The 18,314-nt window shown below is 36.8% G+C and overlaps 1 protein-coding gene across 5 annotated transcripts in view; it reads left to right on the plus strand.

The window, feature by feature from the left end:
• Positions 1 to 18,314, plus strand: part of TP63 (tumor protein p63) — a 229,370-nt gene that overhangs the window by 117,659 nt on the left and 93,397 nt on the right. For 2 of the 5 annotated variants that reach the window (XM_027587685.2, XM_027587686.2), the window contains exon 1: positions 10,711 to 10,809. The exons of the other annotated variants lie outside the window; for them this stretch is intronic. In XM_027587685.2, the coding sequence (XP_027443486.1) occupies positions 10,768 to 10,809 (42 nt within the window). In that variant the 5' untranslated portion in view covers positions 10,711 to 10,767. Of the gene's footprint in view, positions 1 to 10,710; positions 10,810 to 18,314 lie in introns of those variants that run through there. 5 annotated transcript variants of the gene reach the window in all.

Below are 18,314 nucleotides of genomic sequence, written 5' to 3' on the forward strand. Positions count from 1 at the left end.
CATACCCTACCCAATGTCTATCACCCAGCTACCCCATCCCTCCCACCCCCCACCACTCCAACAACCCTCAGTTTGTTTCCTGAGATTAAGAATTCCTCATATCAGTGAGGTCATATGATACATGTCTTTCTCTGATTGACTTATTTCACTCAGCATAACACCCTCCAGTTCCCTCCACGTTGTTGCAAATGGCAAGATCTCATTCCTTTTGATGGCTGCATAATATTCCATTGTGTATATATACCACTTCTTCTTTATCCATTCATCTGTCGATGGACATCTTGGCTCTCTCCACAGTTTGGCTATTGTGGATATTGCTGCTATAAACGTTGGGGTGCACGTACCCTTTCGGATCCCTACATTTGTATCTTGGGGGTAAATACCCAGTAGTGCAATTGCTGGATCGAATGGTAGCTCTATTTTCAACTGTTTGAGGAACCTCCATATTGTTTTCCAGAGGGGTTGCACCAGCTTGCATTCCCACCAACAGTGTAGGAGGGTTCCCCTTTCTCCTCATCCCCACCAACATCTGTCGTTTCCTGACTTGTTAATTTTAGCCATTCTGACTGGTGTGAGGTGGTAGCTCATTGAGGTTTTGATTTGGATTTCCCTGATGCCGAGCAATGTTGAGCACTTTTTCATGTGTCTGTTGGCCATTTGGATGTCTTCTTTGGAAAAATGTCTGTTCATGTCTTCTGCCCATTTCTTGATTGGATCATTTGTTCTTTGGGTGTTGAGTTTGATAAGTTCTTTATAGATTTTGGATACTAGCCCTTTATCTGATATGTCATTTGCAAATATCTTCTCCCATTCTGTCGATTGTCTTTTGGTTTTGTGGACTGTTTCTTTTGCTATGCAAAAGCTTTTTATCTTGATGAAATCCCAATAGTTCATTTTTGCCCTTGCTTCCCTTGCCTTTGGCAATGTTTCTAGGAAGAAGTTGCTGCGGCTGAGGTCGAAGAGGTTGCTGCCTGTGTTCTCCTTTAGGATTTTGATGGACTCCTGTCTCACGTTTAGGTCTTTCAACCATTTGGAGTCTATTTTTGTGTGTGGTGTAAGGAAATGGTCCAGTTTCATTCTTCTGCATGTGGCTGTCCAATTTTCCCAACACCATTTGTTGAAGAGACTGTCTTTTTGCCATTGGACAGTCTTTCCTGCTTTGTCAAAGATAAGTTGACCATAGAGTTGAGGGTCCATTTCTGGGCTCTCGATTCTGTTCCATTGATCTATGTGTCTGTTTTTGTGCCAGTACCATACTGTCTTGATGACGACAGCTTTGTAATAGAGCTGGAAGTTCGGAATTGTGATGCCGCCAGCTTTGCTTTTCTTTTTCAACATTCCTCTGGCTATTCGGGGTCTCTTCTGGTTCCATACAAATTTTAGGATTATTTGTTCCATTTCTTTGAAAAAAGTAGATGGTATTTTGATGGGGATTGCATTGAATGTGTAGATTGCTCTAGGTAGCATTGACATCTTGACAATGTTTGTTCTTCCAATCCATGAGCATGGAACGTTTTTCCATTTCTTTGTGTCTTCTTCAATTTCTTTCATGAGTATTTTAAAGTTTTCTGAGTACAGATCCTTTGCCTCTTTAGTTAAATTTATTCCTAGGTATCTTATGGTTTTGGGTGCAATTGTAAATGGGATCAACTCCTTGATTTGTCTCTCTTCTGTCTTGTTGTTGGTGTATAGGAATGCCACTGATTTCTGTGCATTGATTTTATATCCTGCTACTTTACTGAATTCCTGTATGAATTCTAGCAGTTTGGGGTGGAGTCTTTTGGATTTTCCACATAAAGTATCATATCATCTGCAAAGAGTGAGAGTTTGACTTCCTCTTTGCCGATTTGGATGCCTTTGATTTCTTTTTGTTGTCTAATTGCTGTGGCTAGGACTTCTAATACTATGTTGAATAGCAGTGGTGATAGTGGACATCCCTGCCACATTCCTGACCTTAGGGGAAAAGCTCTCAGCTTTTCCCCATTGAGAATGATATTCACTGTAGGTTTTTCATAGATGGCTTTTATGATATTGAGGTATGTACCCTCTATCCCTATACTCTGAAGAGTTTTGATCAAGAAAGGATGCTGTACTTGTAGGGGAAATTATTTAAAAGTTGGTATTGTATTGAAATATATCTCAGTATGGAACCAGAAGGAAGGGTGATGTGTTGTGCAATTAGCTTGAATGAATATTTGTTCACGATCTATCCATTAAAAAAAAGGGACTCACTTAAAAGCACAGAGGTGACACCTAAACCCCAGATTTCTGCTGGTGACTCCAGAGCTCTTTCCACCTTTCCAAGCTGGCAACTGATTGAAGACCTCTTCCTGTTGTAGCAGCCATTTGGAGGCTATGACAGAGGAGAATGAAAGTTAGTGAAACACTAAAAAATGTAGTATTTATGGAAATAAGAATTTATAGAAGGTATCCAGTAGCCATGTCGAGAACTACAGATATGAATAAATATGAATAAATAAAAGGATAAAAGGTATTTAAATCTATTTAGAATTTATCATATGCTAATGATTTCCAGAAGATTGGTTAGGAAGTTAAATGTTATATATATATAAAATATATATATATATAAAATATAGTGTGATATTTTGATTTTATAGATGAAGGTTCAAAAAATCTAAGCAGACGCACCAGTATTCAAATACAACTTAGTTTGATTTAAAGACTTGCACTTTCCAAAGCAGAGCAATCAATGGGGATGGAGATGAATATGTTCATTTTAATGAATAATGTATAATAGCAATAGAAGGAAGTTAATTTTGTTTGTGCATTTTTACTCTAAACTATGAAAAATATTTTAAGTAATAGTAGCTGCTAATGATGTTGTGGTAGGGTAAACTCACTGTGTTTTATATTGTTAGTCTAAAGATAAACAGGTATAATATCCAGAAATCAATGTAGTAATACCTATTGGCCCTTAAAACATTGAATGTCTTTTAATTGAATGATTCAGCTTCTAATAATGTATTTAATTCATAGTATAGTACTTTTTGCTTTAAAGTTAATAGTGTTGGGGCGCCTGGGTGGCTCAGTCGGTTAAGCATCTGCCTTCTGCTCAGGTCATGATCCCAGGGTCCTGGGATCCACCCCCGCGTCAGGCTCCCTGCTCAGTAAAGAACCTGCTTCTCCCTCTCCCTCTGTTGCTCCCTCTGCTTGTGCTCTCTCTCTCTGTCAAAGAAATAAATAAAATCTTTAAAAATAAATACATAAAAAATAAAGTTATAGTGTTAAAGAAAAATAGAAGCAAATGAATGCCCAATTAATATGAAATGGCTAAATTAATTTAACAATGCTCTGTAGCAGCTTAAAAACAGTGTTTACGTGGTGACTAACATAACATAATAAAAAAAAGTAAAAAAACAAAACCAGTGTTTAAAAAAACATATGTAATTACTTGAGTATACATTCATATTAACAGCTTAATTTTTAAAAATAGGCATATGCATATATTTACACAGACACATATACATACTTAACAAATACATCTTTAATGTATACTATCATAAGTACAGAGTTGTGTGCAGTATATATCTCTGGAAGAGAATATACCAAAATTTTAACAGTGGTTACGTCTAGGCTACGGGATAAATGACAAAAAAGAAGTAATTTTTATGTAATAAAGTCATCAGAGTTCTTATTTCAATATATATAATACTAAAAGAGCAAAGAAACTTGGAAAGCATGTGACAAAAATATCAAAGGGTTAATATCTTATTAATAAGAAAAACACTATCCTCCAGTGGGGTAGGGATTGGAGGGGAAAGCAAAGGACATTAACACATCATTTAAAGAAGAAATGCAAAGGGCTACTAAATGTATTGAAATATATTTAATCTTGCTCATAATCTGGGGGATTCATATTAAAATAAGAAAATAATTATTTTTGTTTGTATAATTAGAAAAGATAATCCTCAATATTGTGGTCCTTATCCTCATGAAAATGCAACTGATGCCGCCCTTTTGGAAACCAACTTGATTCTATATCCATGAGGAGACAAGTTCATAACTTTTGACCCAGTCTGTTTAGTGGTAGAAATACTTAACATGGGAAAATGCTCATAATAGTATGATAGCTATATATATATATATGTATATATATATATACATATATATATAATATGATCCTAGCTTTGTTTGCAGAATACATACATAAAGAGAGGAGGAAGATAGATCATGGAAACTTAACAGTAATTCTCTCTGCGAAGTTTGCTTACAGATAGATGGCATGTAATTTTTTTTTATTTTTCACTTTTTGCTCTAAATAGCACATGACTTTTGTAATCTAAAAATTCAAATGCAAATTAAAGGCAGTGCTAGGAAAGATGATCTTATCTGTATGCATTTGTGCATCTTGTTACCCAGACTGTTTTGGAGTCCTTCCAAAGTAAGACACTATCTAAATTTGGGGAAGTGGTTAACAATACTGTTATTAAAATAATCATAGAGTGGGGTGTCTGGTAAACGAGCTATGAACATGGCATTGAAGGAGGGATAAATATTGGGGTGGGAGGAGGTATGAAGACATAATCTTCTTGAACAGCACAGGGTTTGTGTGGATTTGGGGGCCAAAATATACATGTTCTGCTCTTGATTTCATCATTTAGTGTTTGTCTGCATTTTGGTGTCTTCACCTTTATCTGTAAGATAGGAACAATAACAGTACTTAAATGATAATTTTGTATGAGAATTAACCACGTCTGATATATATTCAGTGCTTTGAAGAGTGCCTGCCCCATTCAAAGTACAAAGAGAGAGAATCTAAATCCTGTCACCATTTTACCTTCTACTTGACAGTTGACAAAAATAAAAAATGATAGCCTGAGTACATCTGTAAGATTTAGGACAGAACTCAGCTCCCTTTGTATGCCTGTAAGATTCATTTTTCAGTCCAGCTAGTGATCCTGAAATGGATGTCATCTTATATCTTGCTTTGGAACTTAGCCTTAGAATAAAGAGAATATTAATTTGATGAATTAATTAAGTGGTTTTCAGTAGTTTCTACAAATGCTAATTCTTCTCATCAATCCAGAGCAGGAGGAGAATGAAATCACTTGGGAAGGATTAGAGCCCTAATGTGTGTTCTGTGTTGGCCATCCTTTATGGTAGCTGGCATCAAAATGATCTAATTGATTTTGTTCTGTGGCAGCTTGGAAAGTCCCAACATTTCTTAGCTTTCACACATGCTCTATAAAACCCCAATCTTTTTTAACTATTACAGATTTATTATTCTGACAATTTTCCTTTTGATAAATAGTTATTAAGAACTTGAGGTACTGTACTTAGATTGGAACCATCATTTTTTTTCTTTTCTATTTTCATTAGATACTGTGCATTAATTCCCACAGGAAAGGCATTTGTGTCATAATAAATACCTTGAGTAAAATATCTACTGTTCAACCTTCTAATTCTTTCTTATAGAATTAAGTGTTCAATTGAACATATTCATCAAGTTTTTAGACGCTTAATGTGATACGATGAACAAAAAATGTACCCTGACCTCAAAGTTCATAGCCCACTGGGGGAGAGAGACAAGTATACAAAATTTGGCATTGTAAGGTAGTATTTTATTACTGTTTTTATATACATTCATATAAAAAAGAGAAAATTTAACTTCAGTTGGGGAATTGGAGAATTTCTCATGAAGGTGGCGTTTAAGGAAACTGAAAATGTTTTCATGGATCAGGTAAAGAAAATGAAGGCATTCTAGACTGAGGGACTAGACTGAGCAGAGGGTCAGGAATGGTCAGCTAGGGCCAGCATGTGGCAAGCAGAGTGGAATATATGGAAAGTGTGGTTGAGAGCATAGCTTGGAGCCAGACTGTGAAGGGCCCTAAGTGTCTGTGGAAGTACATTGACCCTTAAACAATATGAGGATTAGGGACACTGACCCCTGCACGGTTGAAAATCTGCATATAACTTTTGACTTCCCCAAAACTTAACTACTCATAGCTTCCTGCTGATTGGAAGACTTCTTGATAATATAACAGTCCATTAACACGTATTTTGTATGTTTTATGTGTTATATACCAAATTCTTATAATAAAGTAAGCTAGAGAAAATGTTATTAAGAAAATCATAAGGAAGAGAAAATACATTTACTGTAGTGTACTGTAAAAAATCTGCAAATAAGTGGATCTGTGTAGTTCAAATCCACGTTCAAGGGTCAACTGTAGTTGGTTTTGTTCCATTGGCACAGAGACATCTTGAGAAGTGACATGGTCGGAGTTGTTCCTTAGGAAAGATAAAGTGATGGGGAGGACTCTCGTGGGGAGGCGGGGAAAGTAGGGACATCACTGGATATTCATTTTTCTACTTCATTCAGGTAGATGTGTGGTTAAAGCATAGAAAGTTTGATATGTTTAGAATCAGGCATGTATTCTTTCTTGGAGTCTCAACTGCTACTATAAAAACAAATCACCAATCTTTTGTTTCCTTTAATAAATGTCTACTTAATCCTGGCTAAATTTACCCAAGCCTCTTTACCTTCTCTTCTCTTTTCTCAATTCAGTAGAACTGACATTTTCATGAGGGAACCCACTAAAACACTGATCTCCAATCTGTGGCTTCATGAAACCTAAGGACTTCCCACCCTCTACACCTAACTCCAATCACTGGGGGCAGATCCAGATCCAGGAACACAAAATTTCATCCTTTTTTTTTTTTTTTTTTTTTTTTACTTTTTAGAATGTTGTAGGTACCCTGTTATTCCTCACCCAACTTCACACACATGGATTAAGAAGTTCAAGCAAATGTTTTATGTGTGCCAAGGATTTATACAACTTGCTTAACTTTCTTACATAGAGATATAAAATGGAACCATCGATACTTGTTATATTATAAAGATAACATGTCAAATCAGAGAGCAAAAAAATTTTAATAAAATGGTAAAGGTAAGTAATCTGTTTTGGGAGAGAGTGGATCTTCACTTGTTTCTCATACCAATATAAGTCCCATAGAGTTAAAAGATTTGCATGTGAAAAAAATGTTAAAAGCCACAACAATATGAAATGATAATATGGTTGAAGAATTTTATAATGTTGGTCTGGGAGAGGCCTTTCAAATTATGCTTGAAAAATAGTAAGTCAGGATGCCTGGGTGGCTCAGTTGGTTAAGCATCTGCCTTCAGCTCAGGTCATGATCCCAGGGTCCTGGGATCGAGTCCCACATCGGGCTCCTTGCTCAGTGAGGAGCCTGCTTCTCTGCCTGCCACCTGCCTTGCTTGTACTTGCTAGCTCCCTCTCGCTCTTGCTTGCTCTCTCTGACAAATAAATAAAATCTTAAAAAAAAGAAAAATAATAAGTCATAAGGGAAAAATGATAAATTTGACTATAGAAAAATTAGGATTCTTCTACACCAGAAAGCAACCCATAAAACCATAGATAAGTTTGAAAGACCAGACACACACATGCAGAAAAATATTTCCAATGCTGATAATAAAGGGTTATTATCTATAAAATATAAAGAGCTCCTACAGGAATAACTGTTCAGGAGGATAGCCAACAAAATGTTAGCAGTATTATTTCTGGAAATCAGAAATGGTGATCCCACATCTTGGATGACTTCTCTTCCCAGGGCACTGGATTTATAACACTGGTAGTCTCATCAAGGGGCAGCACTGACCCCTCATTCTGAGGCCACGATGCTTTGAGGAATCTGGGAGAAAGGGCTGAGAATGGAAAGTTGTGAGCTCTTAATAGAGTTGTTCTGACTCCTGAGGACTTGGGAAACCCACTTCAAATCTTTGAGCTTGTTTATTTATCTGCAAAATGGGGATAATAATACTTACAAACATCACTAAGTCGTTAGGAAAATTAATGCACATTACTAAACCTTTGAGATCCCGGGATAAGCATTATTGCGTGGGGAGTAGAGAGAATCGTTGCTTCTCTGTAACCTCCTGCTTAAGTAAATGCTTGATATTTATATACCAGTTCTGAAATGAAACATTATCAGATGCACTTTAGTTAACTCTTTTATGTCAATGTGTATACTAAGTTTGAATTTAAATGAATTGGTAAATATTAGCTTAGTTTTTATCATGAGGATACTAAAAGTAAAAAACACAGATTGTCCCCCACAATACACTCTACCTTTTTCTTTAAGTCATTTAAGCATCTTGGTATCTGTACAACTTGATGGCTTCAATCGCACAGTTTGGAGATGAGCAGATTGTCATATAAATATCCAAGTAAAATAAGAACGCAAATAATCCTCTAACTTGCTTCCATGGATTCTGGACAGAGACTCTTAACTGTCGTAATGGTCTTTAGAAATCATTTAGTTCTGCCTCTCATTTCACAAATGAGGAACTTGAATCCAGAGCGGTTCAGTCCTGCCCCAGAGGCACAGGGCTAACTAAAGGCAGAGTTGGGATTACAGCCTATATTTCCTAGTTATTCCTACAACCCCCAGGCCTGTGCTTTTTCCCCTCAGCTACCCAAAGCACCCAAATAGCAGGGACAGATAGATAGATAAGATACACGTGTCTTAGGTTTTGTCCAGAACCTTAGTAGCTATGTTAGACATAGACCAGCATCCTCAGATCTGATTGTGCTGAAGGCTGAGTTGGTCAATAGAAAGATTTTGGCATTTTAGTCCATCACATCCTGCTGGGACTTTTTTGACTTTGTAAAAGAGGAAATGTGTTTCCATTTGATGGAACATTATCAACATTTGAGTCTGTGAACCCTACATTTAGGGTTCAAAATGTATGCTACCCCATTATTGTAAAAAAAAAAAAATGATCCAATATTGACTTTCTGGGCAGTTGTCCTAATGGCATTTACTTTACAACATTGATTCCTGAGCCTGATTCATTCAGAACTGCCTCATGGGCAACACAAAATACAGCTGGGACCTGGTCCACACATCTGTTTTTAAGAAGCACCCTGGATGATTCTTAGGGTCACCCACGTTTTTGAACCATTGGAATAGAGCACGGATTAAGGAACCAACAATCTGCTCTTCACTGTTGACCCAAAAACTGTCAGTGGGTATAGAATTTAAATACATGATACAAACAATTATACTGCATTTTGTATCCAGAGCTCATTTGGTTAATATTTCAGAGAAAAAAAATGCATAAAAAATTATGTCTGATATAAATTTGTAGTGTTATAGGGTTTTGTCATATTCTTTGACACCTGATTTTCATATGATGTTATTGAAAATTTTTGCAAAAAAAAAAAAAGCTTTCTTACCAGTGATTCGGGAGCTTTAAAATAAATATGCCAATAATCACATGGATGCAAAAAAAGAAATAAAAAGGAGGTAAGTCTAAGGTCCTGAATATATTTGCAAACTTAATTTCTAAAGTTTATATACCAACCAAGCCTGGCTTCTAATTTTCTTCTAATCTTCTTATCTTTTAAATTTTAGAAAAAATAAATCTAAGTATCCACTTCTAGCTGTCTCTGCCAAGTTGTACCTTTCAGGCAGGACAGAGGGACTTGGCCTTCCAAGTACGGGGTGGGGAGTGATATTTTGATATAGATCTAACTGAATTACATAGCATACTCAGTAGTAACAAGAGTATTTTAGTGAATCAAACCATAACCATCAGGGTGCATTTCACCTTCACTAAATTATGGTAACCAAGGCCAGATTCTACAATAATGTTCTTATGCGTTTATGTAGATATATTTTTAAGGCAAAAGCCAATTGGTTTCTCACACTTTAAGATTTATTCTTTCTGTTTGTAATTTATTAACTGTTTATAGAAAAAGATAATGTCTTGAGCATTAATGAAAACTGGATATAATAGAGAAAATATTCAAGTACATAAGCTGTTGTATTGATTCCATGTCCCAAGAAATAATGATAGAAAGAAGTGGTGCTTTTTTTTTTTAAGGCTTAAAAAAAGATGGGCACTTTTCCCAGGATTTCTATTTCCTGTACATAATATGGATGTTTGTTTGTTTTCACAAGTTAACGGGACCGATGGTTTAAATTGTTCTTTGACTATGTTCTGAAAAATCGAGTGACTACTGTTGGCATAACTTTGTGTTAAGCCACTGGCATTTCTTTGTGGAGAATAAGTTGAAATTTTTTTAACTATCCGGCAGTGGATTTTAATTTTTATATTGAGACAATATAACCATGGATTTGAGCGTTTAGAAATGGATTTGAGTATTTAGGATTTAGTTAGAAATTCCTAACTTTATGTAGTCATTCTTAAAACTCCACATCTAATTTAAAAAAGAAAAAAAAAAAAAGGCTTCCAAAAGCTTTCCCTGAAGTTTTAGTTTTCAGTTGCAAAGTGCAAAATAACCTTCTGAAAAGCCTTCTCTAAGTCCTGGTGGTGGGAAGGTCTGAGGTTTGTTTGGGGAGATTTTGTTTTGTTTTTAGGAGAGAGCACTTTCTTATGAAAGAGGCAAGGGAAAGTTTTACCTGTCTCTCTCCTGTTTTTTTTTTTTTTTCTTTCTTTCTTTTTCTTTTAAAGATTGGTGATAAGGAATTCTAACTACTTAATGAGATGGGAGAGGCCTCACTCCATTGGAGTGGAGGACTCCAGGTGGAAGTTGATGGATTGGACAGGTAAAGAGAAGAGTCCCGCCCCCTCATGCCTATAGTTGGGTATATATTAGGGAACCTAAAATTATGTACAGAGAGAGAAAGAGAGAGAGGGACTTGAGTTCTGTTATCTTCTTAGTAGATTCCTATTGTCAGGGTCTCAGAGGGGGTGGGGGGGTTGGCAAAATCCTGGAGCCAGAAGAGAGGACAGCGGCATTGATCAATCTTACTGCTAACATGTTGTACCTGGAAAACAATGCCCAGACTCAATTTAGTGAGGTAAGGATTTTAGATTTTAGACTCCATTTAGAGATGCCTTTTCATTTTTATTTTTTAAAATAAAAGCTTACATATTTGTGGTTCTTGGTCACCCAATGTAATGTTTTTGCCAATTGTGTATAGAAATCTCCTTTTCTTGGTTAATGTTTTCTGTGGTGACTCTAAGATTTTTTTTTCCCTTTAAGTAGGAGATGAAATAATAGAAAAGGGAGAAGAAAATTATCTGGGTGACGTTATGTATTTGAAGAAACCCAATATTCAGGAGTTTGTAAAATCACTTTTTGTAAGAACAGACTGGGAGAGAAGCTCACATTCTGCTAGATACGTGGAAATGACTCCTCTGTTGAGTATTCACGTACCAGTAAGACAAATTAGTTGACTGTGTCTTAACTCAGTTAAGTTCTCAGTTCTATCTCCAGACTTCATCCTAAAAGCAAATGAAGCTTTTTCAAAATAATCCAGGTGAGATTTTTTTAAAAAAAAAAAACAAAACCATCTTCTTTTTGAATTCTATCAATCCAGGGACCCATCTAAATCCTCAGGGGACTTCACTAATGTCCTCTTTGTCTGGTGATTGACTTAAGACTTTTACTGTATAATGACAAAGTTTTTGGGGGCAATGCATTATTAAATATTTATACATGAGTACATGGCAATGTGTATCATAGCATATAGGATTTTAGGTAAGGAATTGATGATTTGCCTCTCTGATCTCTCCTCAAATTTGTCTCAGGGACTTAAATCACTGGGCAAAGGGATACGGAAACAAAACTCCTGAAGAGACTGCAAGGCTTTGAGGAAGTTTCCTAAGGTTGAGGGAGGTCTAACAGCAATATTAGTTTACATTCCTCAGAATAGGGCAGCTGTGTTGACACTAATCAGATTGGGGAGGGGGGCGGGCGCGGGTGGTGAGCATGAGTTCAGGGTTTCGGATGAAAATGCTTGCAGGGGAATGCTTGGAAAAGTAGACTGGAGTGCTCAAACTGAGCTCCTTAAAAATCAAAACAAAGTACATGGGACTCGGGTGCACACAGCAAAAGGAAGAGTCGCGCAAAGGGCAACAAAGCAGGGCCTGCACTGTCATATTGACCGTGCTATTGTCTAGACACCTGAACTGTGTAAATATAGCAGGGGAAATATCGAGTTATCTACAGAAGGAAAAGGAAGTGCCTATTTTCCTTTAAAACATTCAGGCAGGCATGCTTGTCCTCAGTGGAGAAACTTGAGTTTCTTGTTTTGCTTTAATATGGGAAGTTAGCTTAAAATGTTACCAAACGGTTAAAAAAATTGGAGGTGACTTTAAAGATGATCTTGTTTCTATGTGATCCCAAGTTGGCCAGTTTTAATCACTAGAGAGGTGTTCTGTCAGTCATATCATGTCTGACTTTGTGTTTGTTCACCAGCTATTTCACACTTATATTTATAAGCTGGCTGCGATCTGCCTTCATGTCTAAGTAGGAAGGGGTAGAAAGGAAAGATGATTTAGAGATATCTATAAGAAAAGTATGAAGTTGATGCAAAGTGGAAAGTAATGATTATTTCTCATGAAGGGAAAAACTGAATAAATGTTTTGCTTAGAAGATACCAGTAGGAACGCTTGCCTTTTATGGAGGCAAAAGAATCATGTCATATGTGAGCGTATAGCGCCCTTACCGTGAGAGAAAATACCTTTCCATGGCTTTGCAGTTTTCAAAACTTTAGGTAAATGTGTATAATTAGGTGCTCAAGTTGTCTGTTTTCTCTTGGAATGCTGCTAATGTGTATAAGAGGCTATCTATGAAAAAATATGGCTGAATTTCTCTGCCTTCCTGCAAAAGCTGTGGTGAATTTTATATCCTTCCACTAATGTGTGTTTTATGCATAATTTTTATAGCTTCATTTTCATCCTATTGCTTAACAATGGCTTTCTTTGCTGTATAGGGTTACATTTTAATATCTAGTCCTCTGTAAAACCACAGTTCTATATCTGACTATACAAAATGTCTGGGACCGCATGGCCCTGAGAATCCGGAAATTTAATGCAAAAGTTGGTAACGTTTTAGGATTCGTCTTGAGATAATGTTCATTAGTAACCATCAATACGGAGACAGTGATCTATTATCACACAAAAATTGTTAAAAAATTGGACAGATTAAGAATAAAGAGGCATGTAACTCCCCATGAGAGTGAAAATGATTTTGAAACTATAACCCAATCTCTGACTTCAAATAATTTTTAAATTTAATTTGTTAGTAATTTCTTTGGGTCGATAACTCAAAAACAATAGAAGAACACTGATCCTTCTCTACTCTCTGTTCCATAAATTTCCAATTCTTTCCCTCCAAGCAGAGCTGGATTTGGGGAAGCTGTTAGTGAACAGGAAGGGGTCCGGAAGGGCGGAGAACCTGGGCAGGATGTAGCAGGCACGGCTGAAGGAGCTACCCCTGGATTACAATGGAGAGAGGCCTCAAGCAAGCACCATTCCAGTGTGCCAGGCTTGGAATGACACGGCGTCTGGGACTGGTCTCAGACTTGGAGAGAGAGACCCAAAGGAAAGGAAATTCTTCACAGATTAAGTTTTAGTTCAACTTTCTTGCCAAAAAACTGGGCTCTGTGTGTGTTTGTATGTGTGCATGCATGCATGTGTGTGAGAAGGAGAGAGAAGGAGAGAGGGGGGAGAGAGAGAGAAAAACAGACAGAAACTCTCAAATCTTCCTTAGAGGGACTTTTAGGACATTTTTATTAAAAATCTGTATCTGGGTTTCTGTGTGAAGATGGAAAGGTACTTTGGTGAATGGGTTCCAGTATTCTAGAACTAAACGGGACTTCAAGGTTCATATACTGAGATGCCTCATTTTACAAATCAAGGTTAATGGTCGCTCTCTCTGTAGTCCAGAGAGCCATAGGTGTTTAAGTCAGTCCCGTTTACTTAATTTAACCTTTTTTTCTTTCATATCAAGAGAGATAGAATGCACTCTGGAAAGGGCTATTGGAATTCACCGTAAATGCCCCCCAAAAGTTTAAGTAAAGAACTGAAGTGCAAATCTACTTGAGAGCAAGAAGAGTAATTCGAAGGCGGTAGTATAAGATCTCAGAGTTGAGGACCTTGCCATTTAATTGAGCTCTGGGCCTGCATGGTCAAGGGAAGCAGTCTTTCCTATCCTAATGCTGTCTCCAAGAGGCATTTTTCCCATGGGAGTGATTTTTCTCTTAATAGTTAATAAATGTCTTATCTCAAGCTTTCCCATGTTGTGCTTCTGTTATGTTTATTTAGCGCCATAAGTAAAAGCATAGTAGCGAAGAAGCAGAAGCTGCAGATTTAATTTAGCTGTCAGCCAGGCTGTGTTCCTCACGCTATGCTATGGTCTTAGATTGCATTGCTTGTTTTACAATTGGTTGCCCTCAAGCCCAGAGGGGACTGGGAGAAAGAGATCTTAGATCACAGATCATAGATCATACTTTCTTTTGCTACTATTGGAAAAATGAGTGGTGATAATAAATCACTTATCCTTTACCTAGATAAGGAAAAAGCATGTTTGGTTTGTTTTGTTTTTTAGAAGAGCAGTGATCCTCAACTGTGGTATGGAGAGTACACTAAGAAACATGAATGAATGTCTAGTGAGCTATGGCAACCAAAGAAATATTGGTTGCCTTTTCATCATTCCACATGCATCTTCTGAGTGCAAAGTTACTAAAATTTTCTTAGACAATGAGTATGTATAGAATCTGGGTTCTATATTCTTCCTCTTAAGGGAGTATGAGTCTGAGGTTAGGAGATTTTAGATTTATCAAGGAAGGATATGGGTCAAACGGATGAGAAATACATTGCCACAGATGTTCCTGAGTTTTCTTTGAGGTGCATATGATTACTTTGGGTGATACCCGAGCTTGTGGGCTAGAGGAGTATAAGTAAAAGTCATCCCTTCCTAGTAATATTTTGAAAGTAAACTCCCCCTCCCTGTTGAATACCCTAATTTATTCCTTTAATTGTAAAATAAATAAGGAAGAGTGAACATAGATACCAAAAGATACCCCTGTGAAAAATAACTTGTTTATTTCCATAAAAGTCTTACTACTTTGTAGACAAAAAGTTTTCCAAGTCCAACAGACTCAGAATTTTCTTTTGAATGTATGATGAAAAAAAATCAGATGACTGATGGAATATTATTGTCCAGTGCCAATTTAATGGACTGAATCACTTATGCAGAACATCTAGTACAGTAATGGATTTGGGTTCTGGAAGAAAATAGATTGAAGTGTCAAGGTAAAACAGTGGATCCAAGAGTGAAGCTATGAATTTATTTCTTAATCTCCTAAGAACACAATTTGGAGGCACAAGAAAATAGTAAAATGGAGTTTATTAATGTGCTACCTCTCTCAACATTTTATAATTTTCACTGATGCCTTTTCATTAAGTTGAATTTTGTCAATAGTCATGAATGCTACTACTGAATGGAGAGAAACTTAGGTTAGAGGACTGACTTACTCTTTTTAAATAAGCATTTACTGAGCATCCGTTATGTATAAGATGGTGCGTAGGATATGAAAATGAGTAAGAAACAGTTCCTACACCAAGAAGTTTACAGGTCATAGGGGAAATGAACACATACAGTTATAATACAGGGCAGATCCTCATTGTCTTATGAGAAGTGTGAGCAAGATAATATAAAGGATCAAAGAGAAAGAGAGTAATTTGAAACAGGAGGATCAAGAAAGTCTATATGTATAAGTAGGATGCAGCTGCACTTGGAAGGTCAGGTAGAACTTTCTAAGTCCTTGAAATATGAGAGGGAAGGAGGATTTTGGGTGAAGAAACAAGCGTCAGCAGAGGCACAGAGTTGGGGTGAATGCTGGTGTGTTCAGCAATGTCAAATAGCTCAGATGGAATCAAAAGCATGAAAAGATTAGGAAATAAAGTTAGAAATGTCAGATAGAGGGGCTCATGGAGGGCCATGTCACATTTAATATTGTGGCAGTGATAAGCCATGGAAGGATTTTGAACAGAGGAGTAGTATAATTGGAGCTGTGCTAGAGCACATTTGGGAAGGATAAATGGCTTTGGTTCAGACCACCTACCAGTATAAAAATGCATTTCTCTGCTTTGCACGTTGGCTGTCTGTTTTGCAGGAATATTCACCACTCTTCTGGAATCTTTGGAAGGGTAGAAATGGATTGTGTCTAAAGTCTTACACAACTTAGGCATTCTCTGTGTGTTGCTCTCTTTAATACCTATGGTCTCTGCCCTGGGTAAGTTGGGGACCATTGGTTTTGGTTTATCCTAATTTATGCCTGCTTTTCAAATGTAATCATGAATAGAACCACTTTCACTTTCAAAAGGGTTCCACTTAGAAGACAAAGTATATGGTCACCCTACAAATAAAGACCTGCTCTTTATTTCACTATTTGCCCCAACCCCCACCCCAAAATGGAAAAGTAGTATAAATTTGGTTTAAACAGATTCAGTAGTTTTGATATCCCACCCACAAGCCACTTAGATTATTTCGCCCACGAAAGAAGCATTTCCTGACAACCCAACATTTACTTGAGAGCTAATTAAGCATAGTCACAGGGCTAGGCACTGTAGGGAAAGCAGAAGTGAGTAAGTTGCAGCCACTGATGTCTGAGAATTCACAATTCTAGGGTGCATATAAGGTATTATAAATGACTTCAGTATGAAACAGAATGGTAAGAGACAGTAAAGTCTCCCAAAGACAGTAAAATAGGTTCAAACTGTACATGACAAAGGTAACATCTCACATAATCTGAGAACCAGATTTTAGCCAAGGTGGGGAAGGAAGGTCATTCTGGGTAGACGAGAAAATTTCTAAAAATACAAGGAAAAACTGCACAGGACCAGATGAAAGAGCGTGATATATTGACTTGGAAAGAGAATGTTGATTTAAACACAGATCTGTATTTACTATGTATGTCAAATGGAAAGCTGTTGTAGAAACAGCAACAAAATATGGTAGGGACTTCTATCTTACTAAGAACTCGAACCTATGAATATTTTGAGAACATGGACAATGTTCAGAATTCAAGATTCAAAACTCTTGTCTACACGCTGTAGGCATGACAAGTGTTATCTTGCAGGGAAGAAGCAAAATTAGCCCAAATGATGGGGCTGGGCGAAGTCCTTTTCTTAGACCTCTACAGAGACAGATAAGGTATCTTATCCTTATAGGGACTCAGTAATTACATTTTTAAATTATCAAAGCTAGGAACAAAATTCAGACTGGTATTTTTATGTTAATTATGATTAACTTTATTAAATAGTCATCTTAGAATCAGGATAAGAAAACTGTTTGTCTGGTCAGTGCTCTAAATGCCAATAGTAATCCTGGAGCTAAATATGAGAGAATGTACCAAGTATGATATTTGTTGAAGATGAGAATTCCAACTGGGAAATAATAGAGCAGAAGCAAATATGAATGTCCCATTTAAGAAACAGACACCCGCCCCCCCCCAATTAAACAAAAAGCAACAATAAAGAAATCAAGATTTTGACATCTCAAATGAAAAAAATCTTTGCCATAAATTTTTCAAATTTCATTTTGGTTGAGGATACACATCTGCATTTAAGACTTGAACAGGATTATAGAGGGAAGACATGTCTTCCCCCCCATATTAATATCCTTTCCTTCCACACCCTCCTCCATCACTTCCATCTCACCCAGGAAGAAAATATAGGCAATTAAGGAGATAATAGAGGGGTAGGTGAGGGTAGGTTCTTGGGGGAGGTAACTCAGTGACTTGATTTAAATGCAAAGAGGCGGGCAAGAGAGAGAATTGGCCTTTCTGATAAGTGGGGGGAAGTCCAAGCTTGTATCTCATTCCTGTCTCTTCCTTACAAACCTAACCCTCCACTAACATAAAGTGGATTTTGAAAATATCCAATATTGAAAAACAGTTGTCCTGCTTTCAACTTTGTGCAGACATTAGGGGAAGCAGTGAAGTTCCAGAAACTACCACATTGCTTACAACCTCCTTTGCAGAACAAAGTAGTTAAATAAAGTGCCTGTAAAGTCTTTTCAGAAACAGTTCTTTATACTTCCCCCACAGTCAATTTTCTGACTTGGTCTGTTAATATAGCACACCTATTCTATTCAAAAGGCATTCCTTTCCAAATTCTGAAAAAAAATCTTGGGAAGTTCTCATTTCTAAATTTATTTCTTATTTGGTAATGTCTAAGTTTATACACCCTGCTTAAGTTTGTTTTTCAAAGACAAAGTAAATTCAGGCTGTCATGTATGTAGATGGCAAGATGGCTTCACCAGGTAATATTTACCTTTCGATTTAAAATTCAGTAACTGGTATTAAGGTAAAGTACATGTTGGTTCTAGGTGAGGGAGTAACTGGCAATAAAACATTTTTGGAATGTTAGTGGATGCGGGTAGAGTGTAAATTGATATCTCATGCAAAACCTGTGATCTGAATTGCATCTTGTCTGTGTTTCTTCAATGGTTAAAAAAAAAAAAAAAAGATTTCCTATAAAAGCTGAAAGAGGGAATTTTGAGTCAAGCTGT

The sequence above is a fragment of the Zalophus californianus genome, chromosome 1 (assembly GCF_009762305.2).
Source record: "Zalophus californianus isolate mZalCal1 chromosome 1, mZalCal1.pri.v2, whole genome shotgun sequence".
NCBI classification, from domain to species: domain Eukaryota; kingdom Metazoa; phylum Chordata; class Mammalia; order Carnivora; family Otariidae; genus Zalophus; species Zalophus californianus.